Raw genomic sequence first — 13,912 nt, 5'->3', positions numbered from 1 at the left:
TTTTTTTAGGAGACCTTTTGAGGTCTTGTTGAGCCCATGCCTCTCATGATCAGAAATGTTGTGGCGGCGCAAAGAGTACATAATCAGTATCAGGCTTGTTGTATTAATGTTATAGCGGGTCACAGTGAACCGAACCTGGACTTGGAACAAAAAACATCAGACTATCCATTAAAAGGCTGAAACTAAACAAGACGCTTCTACAAGATACAAAATATACTTCAAACCTTTTTGGTGGACTTCCTGAACATACAAAACATTTTAAATGATCAACAACAAACAGCCTTGTGTTGTGTATATTAGTGGACATCTGTGGAGAAGAGTGGAAATGATTTCCAACTACAGCTGGAAGACTTTTAACTTCTACGAAAACTGTGTGATTGTGTAAAAGAGTTTGTATAATATCTGTTGTACCATGCAGAATAAGCGTGTATAGAAGATAAAATGTACTGATGTGTATTATATTTAGTAATGTAACCAAAAAATGAGTGAGTTAATTTGATATAATTTCATAAAAAGCAGTGTCAGTAATATTCCAGTTGTGAACCATTATGACCACTAGATGGAGGAGTAGGATTACTACTGAGAAAACCAGAGGCGAACATTTCAGGCAAAATACCACTGACTAGTTCTGTATAGAGAAACCACAACAGTACTATCTGCTCTTGCCTTTCTCTTCTCCTCCCTCATTTCTATATCGGTGAATGCAACAGCATGTTGGGTTTAATTATTTTATTCACAATGTATTTTAAAATATTTTAAAAACTACTATATCATTCTTATTATGCAGCACAATTAAAAATACTAGTGCGTTAGTATAGATAAGAAAAAGAATGACACAATGCAATGAAGTACAACACTGCTATCTAGTGGTTGAGGCTTAAAAAGTAGGCAAAATGAACCACTGTCTGACTTCAATCTTTACATTTGAACTAATAAATAAATGTCAATACTGAGTTTTTGAATATGAATTTGCAAACAATATATTGCTATACGTTCATATTGATATTTTCTTACAATACATTAAAAATACATGCTGTACAATACAAAAATACATGCTGCATAACTATCACTTACAACAAAGTTTGAATATATTTTAAAATATGATTGTGTGATTTATAAAACATACACACAATGCAGAGAAAGGGTTCACAATAATACTGCAACAGTAAAACAGTACGAACATTCAGAAATGTGTTGTTTTTTGGTCATTTATTGTTTATAAATACCGATTTGCAAAACAAACTATTGCTATATTTTGATATTGATATTTCCTTACACCTCTAATAAAAATACATGCTGCATAACTACCACTTACAAAGTATGAAGAGATTTTTTACATTACATTACATTTGGCAGACGCTTTTGTCCAAAGCGACTTACAATAGTGATGTACATTTAGTAATAGAAGACATAGAAGTTCAAGGCAAAAAAAACAAACAAAAAAAAAACCCATTTAAGACAGGGCCCAAAGGAGGCCAAAGGGAAATAGTGGGATAGAGGAGGGAAAAAGAGGGAGCAGAAAATGAGGTTAGAAGTAGTAAGTGCTCTTTGAAGAGCTCAGTCTTCAGGAGTTTCTTAAAGGTAGCGAGGGACTCTTAATTCTCACACTAAAAGCTGACGGGCTCAGTCAACTCTTGAGAGCTGCTCGCTTTGTTAACTATGAAACAAAAGGACCTTTTGGCCACGCCTTATTGGCTATGATTTAATTAACTCGTTCCCTCGCCTTAATTATCTGGTTCCCACGCCTTAGGATCTCGTTTTCATGCCTTAATAAGGCATGGCCACGCATTATTATTATTTTTTTTTTTTTTTTACATGATGTCACTTTAGGGGCTCCGTAATAAAACATACACACAATGGAAAGGGTTCACAACAATTTATAGCAAAACAGTTTATAAGATCAAGGAATTAAAACATGTATTAAAATTTCATCATCAGAATATGAAGAAAAGTGTGTGTGGAGCTTTGTTAGACGTCGTTAAACTCGGGTATAAAGAATATATTGTTCAGAATAGAAGAGTTCAGCTCTTCGTTTGGCGTCTTTCTTTCTTTCTGTCTCTAACCTTCTCAGTGCTTTATGACCGCCTGTATTCCGTGTAGCCCCGCCCTTCTGCGCAATGATTGGCTAGGCGATTCGAGACTCTGCTCCTGATTGCAGCATTGCAGGAGCTACCAGCCAATCGCAGCGCGGACAGTCAGAAGGACACGCTTCCACTCCACTCAGTCTCAGAGCGAGAGGGCGGGGCCTGCCTGAATACGGGTGGCAGGAGGAGCGCGTGCTGCAGGCTCGGAGCGTAAGGGCTGAGCATAATAATAAGCATGCAGGTGGGTCTGGAGGAAGGGGGCTGAGCCTGCTGAAGCTCTCTCTGCTGCACACGGAGAGAGAGAGAGGGAGAAGGAGGAGGAGGAGGAGGAGGAGGAGACGAGGGAAGGGAGTCTTAAAACTGGAGTTGAAGCTCCTGCGCTTTTTAAAACGCCGCTCTCGCTCTTCTCCCCTCAGAAAGCCCTCCAACACTAGAGAAGTGGACTCAAGTTCTCCTCCACTCACTGACTTACTGACTGAAAACACACACTGACCGGGGGGCTGCTGTCTTCATCCCACAGACCGAGAGACGGTGACCGTGAGGCGGGTTATTATTCACTCTACACACCGGTTCAACGGTTCAACATTCAGCAGGACTTCACTCCTCCTCTGAATATCAACTTTTAAGGACTTTTTCTCCTCAAACGAGCCGGACCTCGCCTCCCATCTTACCTTCTACATTTATCTATCTTTTTATCTGAGTGACTGACTGAGTGAGCAAGCTGAGTTTGTGCTCGTGTGGACTGAGGTTTCTGTACAGCAGGAGGACGGAGCTCTCACATGCCAAAATACATGTATGAGAAGGCGATGGCACCCGAAACAAGAAACGGTGGAACTGCGACGTTAAATAGCAGCACTGGCATGAACAAGAGCAAGAGGAAAATTTTAATAGCTCTAGACATCTTCTGCCTGCTCCTAGGTGAGTCTTTAAACCTGCCTCATTTCCCCTTTTTTCATCACTGTTAATCTAGCTAACCTAGATAGATTTACTATCAACAAAACATTTAAAATATAAAAAAAAGAGAACAAAAACAGCTTTAGCCATTCATCAACAAGTCTTACTCTAATTCTACTGTTTTGTGACATGGTGTTAGCCTTACACTCTCAGAAAAATGGTACAAAACTGCTAAACTGTTTGCTAGTTACTCATGTATACAGTGCATGTAATGTTAACTAGACAGTTAACTAACCCTCTATGACATTAATAATATTTTGAGAGAGAAAAAAACTTTTTTCAGACCCTTTTATTTATTGAAATGAAAAAGAAAAAAAGAAACATGTTTTCGTAAGCTTCCAACAAGAAGAATGTAAAAACGTATAAACATTTTTTATTTATTTATGTCTCATTGTATTGGACGTAGATATGCCTTGTAAAATTATATTTAAAATAAAATAATTAAATAAATAAGTAAATACATACATAAACAATAATTTATGCTATGGTATAGAATGGTGTAATAACAAATAAATAATGATGGTTTGTTGCCTCATGCCATAAAGGGTTAAGAAACATAGCTAGGTTAAGTTATTGAGTTGCACTTGTTTTTCCCTATTTTTAAGGGACGTATATGGACCTAAAATATCTTTCTGTACTTTTGACAGCACATTTAAACAGTTTTAATCAGTTTTTATCAGTACAGTACCCTTTTTCTGACAGTGTCCTCCGTGAACCGACTGCAAACAAAGCAATAAGGATATTTTAATCTCTCACTCAAGCTTAATTTCCCCCAAAATGCAAATCCTCCAAGCTCTCCCATTTATTACCCTTGTTTAATTCAGCCTGTTTTACATCCTTATCTTTTTAAACAGAAGTAAAGTACCGTTAAACCCTCTTATCTCACAGGAATAGGGATGGGCACAGATGGCACCACTATTTAAACAGTATTGTCCCATTGACTTATTAAAGTGGGTGTGAAAGGGCATGTGCGCATATATCCAGCCTTCATAATACCATCTCTCATTTACATGCGCCGCGACCGTTGAACTGTCACACTGTTCAGTCTTTGTTTACAACTTTTACATGAGCAGCTTCCCAGAGTGTGAGGGGCTGTATTAGACAGGGTGCTTTGCTGGTCAATGCCAAACTTTAATAAAACAAAATAAAGTAAAGAAACTACAGCTAATATGTTATTAGTGGAGGAAACGTGTTAGTGTTCTCAAACTGTTTTTAAAGGATCTAAATGAGTGAACCTCAATCAGAATTGGATCACATTTAGTGGCTGCTTCTCTTGTTGTGTTGACATCTTTGGTATGACCTAGGACTGGACAAAAATTCAGTCAGTATAGGTCACGATGGATTGATAGTAGAATGATTTATAAACCATTAATTATTTTTTATCTAAGTTTCATTGCAAGCCTACATAAATCTATTATGTGAGTCTTTGTCAGTTTTTCTGTGTCTTTTATATAGGTCGTTTTAATTAAATGACTATAACAAATTATCCACAATTAAATATTCTACCTATTATATATTGTGATATCAATTTTGTGAATATTGCATCTTACACAACTTGCATGTGCTACATAGAAGTGAATGGATTAGAGTGGTTGGACCTTAAGCTTTAGAGTAAAGTCCAAAAATCTTCTAAGCCTTGCCTGAATGTAAAATGTCACTTGTGTTGGTAGACTCAGGGATGCTCAGGAATGTATAGTACAGGTGAAATGTGCGTGAAGTTGTTAGCTGTTGATGGCTCGACTTTGTTAAAATCTTTTTGAGTTTTGAGTGTCTGGAAACCATCACAGTGAGCTTTCCTATAGCCAGTGAGTGCTCAGTGCCTGAGGGATTAGCAGAGCATCAGCCCAACGTTTTGCATTCTTCCAAGAGCCCCTCTCCTCAAATCCCCCTTTCACCAGATGGCTCATCTCCTTTCAGAGCATACCACAGCATCATATCAACTTTCTCTCTGAGCCGAGAGGCAGGTTGAGTGCCCCTCTGTCCTTTTGTTTGAGGGAATGTGGAGAAGAATTGCTAAAACGTGTGGTTGTAGAGAAGCAGGGTGAAGTTCTTTGGGAGAACTAAGGAGACTCACCCATAAAAGTGCTGCTAAGCTTTCAACAGGCAACTGCCATAGGAATCAAACTTCAACTCAAGCAGAAAGGCTGGACAGCAGGTGGTAGACAGAAGAATTTCTGCAGTAGTGCATGATATATTTGAACAGTTTGGGCTGTGTTTTTTTGGGTTAATGTAAAGTTTAATAAAATATTCGCAGAAGGTTGCAAAACTTTCCCAGTCTCAAACCTTTCAACCAGTCAGTTTATTTTGCAATATGGAAAAAAAGGGTGACAATGTAGACATCCAGTTTTACAGTGTTGCTTTACAAGGGGGTTTCAAACACACCAAAACAAGTCCTGCTCTCACATGTGGTCCAAATACACATGGAATTGCGTAAAACTGCATATGGAGCGAATCTCCTGCTTTAAACCGACTTCCTTCCCAATTTAAGAGATGGGACTGGCGACGACTGCGCGCATTAAAAGCGGGGCACAAACAAGACATGTTCTTTGTGATGTTAAAGAAAGGGCGGTTGCCCTGCTTTATGTAGTGGGGGTGCTGTGAAAGAGAGGAGACTCTTTTAGATGGGGATTTGGGGAGGGGGCCTGTAAGGTTGTGGGCCACTTGAAGAATGTCTGATTGAATGGGCTTTGTTCACATGGATGCTATGGGAATAGTTCATGCAAGGGCTGGATACTCAGAGAGGGTTCCATCTGTTGTATGGGTGTCCTGCTTTTTATCTTATTTTTAGTGTGGTTTAAGTTGGCCAGGGGAGCTTTTATTTTGTCGTTTAGATTGATTTGATATCTCATTTTAATGTTTTAAAGAGAAAATAAGGGTTTGTGAAGAAAAAATATTAAGTTTTACAAGATTATCCTCATCCCAAAAGTAGTTGGGAAGCCTACAGGTCCTCAGTTAATGTTCTTCAAGCTTCAAGCTTTATTGAACTGATTATACTCAGTTCAAGATGTTATGTAATCTCAAAAAGGCCTGCCTATGTGGTTTATGACACATGAAACAAATAAAACAAATACTACATTTACATGACGTTTTGTGGTGTAGAGAAATACTCAGACATCGTGATTGTCCAAGCTGATTGACTGCATTTGAAGTAAAGAGACTTCTAGATAATTTAAGTACCAGTCTCCACTGGTACTTAAATGCCCCAGGTCCTCTTTACTTTCCTCACAGCATCACACAGGAAAACACATTCACTCTTATCACTGCAGCTGATGGCAGAGTGATGCTGTCTTCTATCAGCAGTGCGAATGTGAATCGTCAGACAGTCTGAAGCTGTCTGAAGGGCCTTGCCTCCCGTTGAGATCCTCCAGAGGGAGTGAAGAACAGCCTGATCTATTAGCATACAGTAGTGCAGTAAAGCAGTGGAGGGCCTTCCCTGGCCGTTCACTCTACCCACCCCTTTCCCAGGGGGGCAATGAAGGGAGGGGGGTGTCAGTGATGACATACATTCCTGCCCATACCACTGCGTAAGCCACTAGACAGTGTTTTACACCCCTTCCTACCCCAAATCCCTCTTTTTTGGTGGTGAAGCTGGTTACTAATATTTTACTCAGAAGAGCTACGTGGTCAACTTGTTGGCAGTCCAATTTTTTATGAAGTATTAGAATGCAATCCATGCTATCATCAGCCCACAGAACTTCTCCAGCAAGAGTGATTTGATAAAGCTTGCAAATACAGATGGAATCTGGATATTCATATCCAAAGAATAGATTTCTATAAGTTTGCACATCATTATTATCATCAAGTGTTTGTTGGACCTGGCTCAGGTTTGAATGTCTCATTGGGTAAAGGTTGGATAAGTTTGGTCATATATTGCATTTGATTGGAAGTTGATTGGAGTTGGATCTACTATTTTATCTGACACCAGTAAAGAAAGAGTGGTCAGAATGTAGTCTTGAATGCAATGGATTTGGTTGGGCGACAGTCAAGGCTTTGATTGAATTTGATCAGGCTACTGTTATAATCACCATTTCATGTTATTTCTGAGTTTGATTCAAAATTTCAGGCCAAGTTCAAGCTCTGTGCCCCCTTCGTGCCGCCATGTCTTCCTCTGGGATGTTTATTATGGAGAGTCATGCTTGATGGGAGGAAATGGTGTTCTAAATACAGGCCCTCACCTAAGCTCCATTGTGCTCCATGTCTTTCTTTAAGCACACAATGGTGCTGGGCTACCATTCAAGGCTGGGCAGAGCATGAGCGCGCTCTGTGCATTTTAACACAGTCTGTCGGAACAAAACACGTTGCGCCTTCACCCTAACGACTTTCAGCCCAGTTGGCTGCAAAGAAGTACAGAAACACCAACTGAAAAAAACTGTTTGCTTGTTTATGTGTGGAAATGGAAGCGATAAGTGTCTCTTGGCGGTCACTGGTGGCTTCAAGAGTGCCCTGAGTTAAAACAACAAGAGAACCACTCTGCACTTTTTTTTTCCTTTGAGGGCCTACCTGGGCTAGAGCATGATCAAAGCCAAGGAAAAGGGTTTGGCTGGCTTGATTCTGCCCATTTATAACTTCTCTCTCATCTGTGGCATTCCACAAGGGGTAGGCGGGCAGAGTTATAGTGTGTTGGGGAACCCGTGGGAGACTGCCTCATTTAGGGCTGGCTGTATTAACCTCTAGTTTCAGACTGGGCCACGTCTATAAATATTTTCCAGAATTTCTCAAATTCTTCGTCCCAGGTCAGCTCTTGATGTGACATCTGGTATAATTTTCGAGCCAGGGTGTATGCAAGGCCAGACTCAGGAAAGGGTGGGAAGAGGAAAAGGTAGTCTTGTGCTCTCTCTCTTTCTCTCTCTCTCTCTCTCTCTCTCTCTCTCTCTCTCTTACACTCTCCCTCCTTTTCTTTCACTCGATGCCCTAGGTGTGGCCAGCTGTGCTGTGAAACGTAATCCCCCTCTTTTTCTGGACCATTTCCTCCAGCGCAAAACCTGTCTCTTTCTCTGGCATTCTTCTTCTCTCTCTACATCTCTCTCCCTTTTCTTTTTCTCTCTTCTTTTTTTGACCTGCTTGTAATTGCAGGATACCCTCTGAAGTGTGGTGTTTAGGAAAACCCTCCTGGTCCAGGTTTTCATGCAGGCAGTGTGATAAAGTCCTCTTTTTGATAATGCCACACTAATGTCTGTGCCTTGCACTTCTTGAGTATTGTCCCAATATACCAGCTGCACTTTAAATTGAGTGAACTTAACAGATGTTGAATTGATGTTTTTTTTTTTTTCCTCTATAAAGTTAGAGTTTTGGGTTTTTTCTTATGCCAGTGATAATGTGTTCTACTATAAATCCACATTTATTTTGGCTCCCATAGAGGGGAACTGCTCTGCCCAATACTGTATGGCCCTAGTATATCGGCCCAATATATTTTCACCGCTGTTGCCAGGATGTTTGGGCTGAGCTGTATGTTTGTAAACAAGTCCAGCTTAACGTATACAGAGATGGCATCAGGCAGGCGCCAGGAGGGTGACCAGCACTGAACCCTGGGAGTCTGTGTTTTGTATGTGCCAGCGCGTTAACTCAAAGCCACTTAACTTTCCACCTGGATGGGACAGGAGGCTGTGATTGTGGTCAGCGGAGCGCGCCCTGGAACTGAAAGGGCCATAATTTCAGAGTGGGAGAGAGCGGTGGTGTTTAGAGAACCCACCAGGAGTGGTGCAGGGGAGTTTCCTTCAGAGCAAGAGTGTAAGTGAAACGCAGCAGAACTCCTGCTGGCAAGGGATGAAATCTCGTGTTGTATAATGATGTGAAATACAAGCTGACTGTCACTGGTTTGACAAAAGGCAGAATCATTTGTTATCTGTTTTTTGTCTCAGACATGAGGCTTCCATCTCTGGGAGTGGTGGGTTTGAGGGAAAGGTGTGCGTGGATGTGGTTTTCATGTGCCCGTCAGGTGTGCTTGTTCTGATTTCTCTTTAGATTTATACAATTTTTGTATGCAGTAAATTTATAATTAGATAACATGAAGTAGCTGAAGAAAGACTGGGAGTTGATCATTCCTTCTCCTTTCCTAATATGTGGCTGAAACGCCCCTCAGACTCTTCAGTGCATCTCTCATTTATCACTTTGTCAGTAAACATCTGGAATCGGCCTGTTAGAGTAAAGTGGGAGAGGGAGGGGGAAGGGGCTTACACTAAGCACACACCTATACTCAAACAGTGTACATTTTTTTGGTTGTTTTAGGTTTCTTTTTGCTCTTATGTTTTATTTTTAATACAAAATACAAACAAGTCTAACTTAATCTTGCTCTTAAACTATCCTATCAAACAATGTGAAAATATGTGCACTATTTTCTAGCTAGTGCAAATGCAAAGCAGATGTCAATCTCTGTATTTGTTGTATAAAACACACTTATCATATTTTCACACCACATTCTTTTTTCATTTCAAAATTTGTCTCATTACATGTTAAACTTAAGTAAGTAACAGGTTACTTAGCAACAAATTGTTTACAAAGCATCTAATAGTGATTATGACTTATTAGTTTGAAATTGTGCAAACTGTTTAAATGGCATCAGTAGGACCACAAGCTGCAGAGTGTAAGTACCTTTTGTATGTATGCTGGGTGTAGTATAGAGTCAGTTACCCCTCCAAACCCTGCAGACACACACACACACACACACACACACACACACACACACACTCTAAGAATGATACTCCTCCACAAACCACACTGTCTGCCTGGCATTACCCCACAGCCCACTAACTGGCCTGTAAAAACACCCCCGGTCTAGCCAGCCGGTATGTTACAGTTTCTATCCATGTTTCTGAGCGCATGTTTCAGTTTTTGCATGGAAAAACACGTGTGTGTGCGCGTGTGTCTCTGTTTTAAGATTCTCTATCTTACGAGAGAATGTGTGTTTGTGTGTGTGTGTTTGTGGCTGGTTTCCGAGGCTGCTGGCCATGTGGTTTAATTACACGGCCTCAGGATTTATGGGACGGAGCGACCTGCCTAAGCTAGCAATTAGACGGATGCACGTGAGTGTCTTCCAGCTGTGTGTGTGGGGCAGTGTTATCAAACACTACAGGAGACTTGAGTGGAGCAATGCGCTGATAACATGCCTCTGTCTTTTGTTAAATGCCTCAAAGTGTCCCTTCTCCAATGAGACTTCGTTATCAGCCCGCAAACTCATCCATGCACAGGGTTCTTTTTTATTACCACTGAGCTGTTTTCTAGAACAATAGGAAATTTGCTTAATCAGTTAGAGCATGCAGGACACACTACACACACACACACACACACACACACACACACACACATACACACCTCACCACCACCACCACACAACGCCCCCTCCTGCTGCCTCTGTGGGCTTCTTTTCCATGGAGACACAATTCATGTATTTATTTACACTGATGTTAATTGTAGTTTATTTCCCCCAGAAGGCCCCTATTGCATCCTTTAAACCATTGTTTCAGAAAATGAGGCATTGTGTGTGTGTGTATTTATGTAGGGATGAAGTGTTGGTCAGTAATAGTAGCTGTAGTAGCGTCTCAGCCCAGCTTAACCTGCTTAAGCCTGGACGGAACAGTCTCTCTCAGTTTACTGACCTGAGTTATAATTCCAGGGTGTTTTCAGGAATGTGATTTTGTGGAATCCGGTGTGTGTTGGTGTGAGTGCGTGTGCGTGCTCTGGAATGAGATTTCTGGAATCTTGTGTGGGCATCTGTTAAACAAACCACATCTATGTCCAAAAGGCCAAGGACAACCTCAGCTGCCCCTTTCTTTCTCTTTCTCTACTCTATTTCTCTCCCCACGTGTTTCTTACTTGCTTTCTCTACCTCTCTCTCTCCCCTCCCCTCTCTCTCTCTCTCTCTCTTTCTCTGGGTCATATGGATTAAGGCCTGGGTGTTCTGCATTCCACTGATTGTGCCTAGCTGCTCTCCCTAAAGGCCGTTCACCCCTGGGTCACTCGCGGCCTCCAAGAAAGAGGCAAGAGATCTTTATTAGAGGAGATGATTTTAGCATTTTTTGATTCAGTGAACATGAAACTTATGTTGTCTTGTTTATTCTGAAATGGGCTGTCACTGTTAAGGGCAGTTGCTCTTTTCATATTTCTTAAACTTTGATAAGGTTTTGCTAGCTGTTAGCTAGAATACATTTAGTTACGTTTAGTGAGTAGCATGCTAATAATGCTTGGTTTATTTACTGTAAAGAAAGGCACTGTTTCTTCAGTATGCAAATATGTTGAGAAGGGAGGGAGAGAGGCCGATAAGGAGTGAATAAGTGAGGCAGAAGTGGAGGGGGGGTAATTATCATGGAACAGTGGCCTCGTTAAACGTGTGGGTTGATGTCTCATTAGCGGGTGCTAATGGTCTTTATTTTTCACAACACTGAATCAAACTGATGCTGCCTTCCCCCACCGTCAATGCTCACATCCAAACATTTTTACAAATACAGTTTACACAAAATCTGTCTGACAAAAGGTTTTTCATGTTTTGTGTATGAGGTTTGAATAAGAGTTGAATTTGGAGGCTTAAAATAAAGACAAAAATCCCCCAATAAAATAAAAAATCTGAATAAATCAGAAAAAAATGAATCTTTAATGATTTTGAGAACAAAACCCAGTGCTGGCACATAACGCAAATTAAACCATATATATATTCCCACCATTTTCATTTTTCATGACATATCAACCACACATTAACCCCTTAAACTCAGATATATTAATAAGGATTGTGTTTTATTTTACCTTTGATGTTCTGAGTGCTAATATCATGTAAAATCATTGACCTTCTTTTTAATGTCTTTTTAATATCGCAGAGCAGTGAGATATCGCTATGTCAGTTCTTCTCCAATATTGTACAGCTCTATTGCTGTGTTAAATGTGGCTTTTGTTACAGTTTGTGTTTAATGACAAATTATTTGCTTTCCAAATAACTTTTAAGTTTTTAAGTTAACAAGTACTCTACAGGATATGTATGTTCTTTTATGTACTTATAGGATTAAACATAGTGTGGAAAAATAATATAATACATTAAATCTACCATAACATACAGGTCTCATTATAGGATATTATTTTCTTTTTCTCAAACACAGTATGTTATGTACACCAAGTAAGTATATAAATAAGAATAAGTATTTTTAAGGCACATCATTTGATTAAGTCAGAAATTCGCAATCTGAATAATATATATATATATATATATATTTTGTAAAATAATAACTTTCACAAAGTTGTAAGAAATGAGTTACAACCTTGTCATGAACTCCCAATTGGATGTGTAATGTGTTCAATCTGGTGGTTGCCCCTGCAGAAATGTGCAGTTCTGAATATAATACAGTTACGTTTCCTCTGCACAGAAGACGTCTGTTCAGAATCAACCAGAGCATAAGAGAGACAGCTGTTAAAACCGTCCCGCTAATCCTGTTAGCAACTTTATTGGCCTCTAGCTACCAAATGTGAGTCTGATTTTGTTAAACCATTAGGCAGACAGAGAGCTCCACTGAATGAGGTTGTGGCTAAATATCTACCATTCAGCTCTCAGCTGTGTGAGGAGACAGTGACCGTACTGCAGACGGGTTTCACAATACAAAATATGTAGTTCTAACCCAGCAAAGGGCACAATTTCTCAAGTAGGCACAACATGTGTTTTAATATTGAGCAAACTTTACAAAAATAAACACTCTCGTAATCTAAAAATCTCTCACACACAGTTATACACTCTAGCTCAGACTTCTTACATACATCTCTACTCACACCACACCAAAACAGCTCTAAATGTAGCTGTAGCTTTCTGGTTAACATGAGCGTATACTGCTATGTATAGGCATGCTTACAGAATCATCTCCACAGCAGACAGTTTCTCTGTAGCTGCAGGGCTGGGTGGTAGATGTGGAGATGTAGCTCAGTGAATAGGCTGGAGGGTGGATGCACAAACCCAGATTAAACTCTTTAAACTCAGAAATATCAGTCAGTCTGTAAATGACTCAGTGATCGTACCCTGACAGTAGAGGTGTACAGGTGTATGTAACCATCATATAGTTTTAAACTCTAGTGTGTAGTCCAGACAGAAGGGCTGTCCGCAGATTTATCTTTTGCAATAACTGCTTGTGATATTAATAGCATTTGTTTTGGTATATCAATAGTTTCTCACATATTTTCTTATTTTACATCAATGTAATCATGCCCAGCTTGTCCCACTAGTAATTAATCAAACTGGTATGGTGAAGACAAGGGTGTCATATAAAGGAAGGACCATCTTATCCACTTAGAGAGTGTGAGGCTTATTAATTATGCTGTCTCCAGCACCTCTGATAGCAGACATATTGCCTGATATCAAACTTAGTTCAGCACTTAGACAGTTACCCCACTCTAGAGCTCAAGCTAATCGGTTTGAATCGTTTGTAATTTATTTGTCTTTTATTTGTGTAATTCCCCCCAGCAAGCTGCTAGCTAGAATAAATTGTGTAATTTTTTTAATAGTGTAACAAAGCATAAGTAATAATCCTACATCAAACGGTTAAAGCAATATATAGAGTAAGAGAGAGTATGAAGAAAAATGAAGAACAATATATATATATAAAAAAATCCCCACAACCAAGATGAGAAGGCAGAATGGAAAGCTAGTGCTCCCTGCTCCCTTTCACCTATTTTCCACTGTACTCAGTAACAACTTGAGAAAACAGCCAACGACTCTGCAGTATATTACCAGCACAGTGGAAACAGAACACCCAAATGTACAGTAGACATATGGGACATGATGGGACATATTAAGGCTTTTAGCAGCATGATTTAAGAACTTCATGACTTTTACTTTGACGTGTTAGAGCCCTATGCCCCGAGACTTAAGTAAACTGCAAGCCTTTTTATTTTCTTTAAGGAAACCACAG

The 13,912-nt window shown here is 39.9% G+C and overlaps 1 protein-coding gene across 2 annotated transcripts in view; it reads left to right on the top strand.

The window, feature by feature from the left end:
• The first annotated feature begins 2,346 nt into the window (after positions 1 to 2,346).
• plpp3 (phospholipid phosphatase 3) overlaps positions 2,347 to 13,912 on the top strand; it is a 48,039-nt gene continuing 36,473 nt past the window's right edge. Inside the window, exon 1 of one of the 2 annotated variants that reach the window (XM_007260661.4) lies at positions 2,347 to 3,002. In XM_007260661.4, the coding sequence (XP_007260723.3) occupies positions 2,864 to 3,002 (139 nt within the window). In that variant the 5' untranslated portion in view covers positions 2,347 to 2,863. The remainder of the gene's footprint in view (positions 3,003 to 13,912) is intronic. The other variant, XM_007260660.4, reaches the window with a different exon arrangement.

This window comes from Astyanax mexicanus, chromosome 1, assembly GCF_023375975.1.
Source record: "Astyanax mexicanus isolate ESR-SI-001 chromosome 1, AstMex3_surface, whole genome shotgun sequence".
Lineage (NCBI taxonomy): Eukaryota > Metazoa > Chordata > Actinopteri > Characiformes > Acestrorhamphidae > Astyanax > Astyanax mexicanus.
Note: the sequence above shows the minus strand (reverse complement) of the source record. Positions and strands in the feature narration are given on the sequence as shown.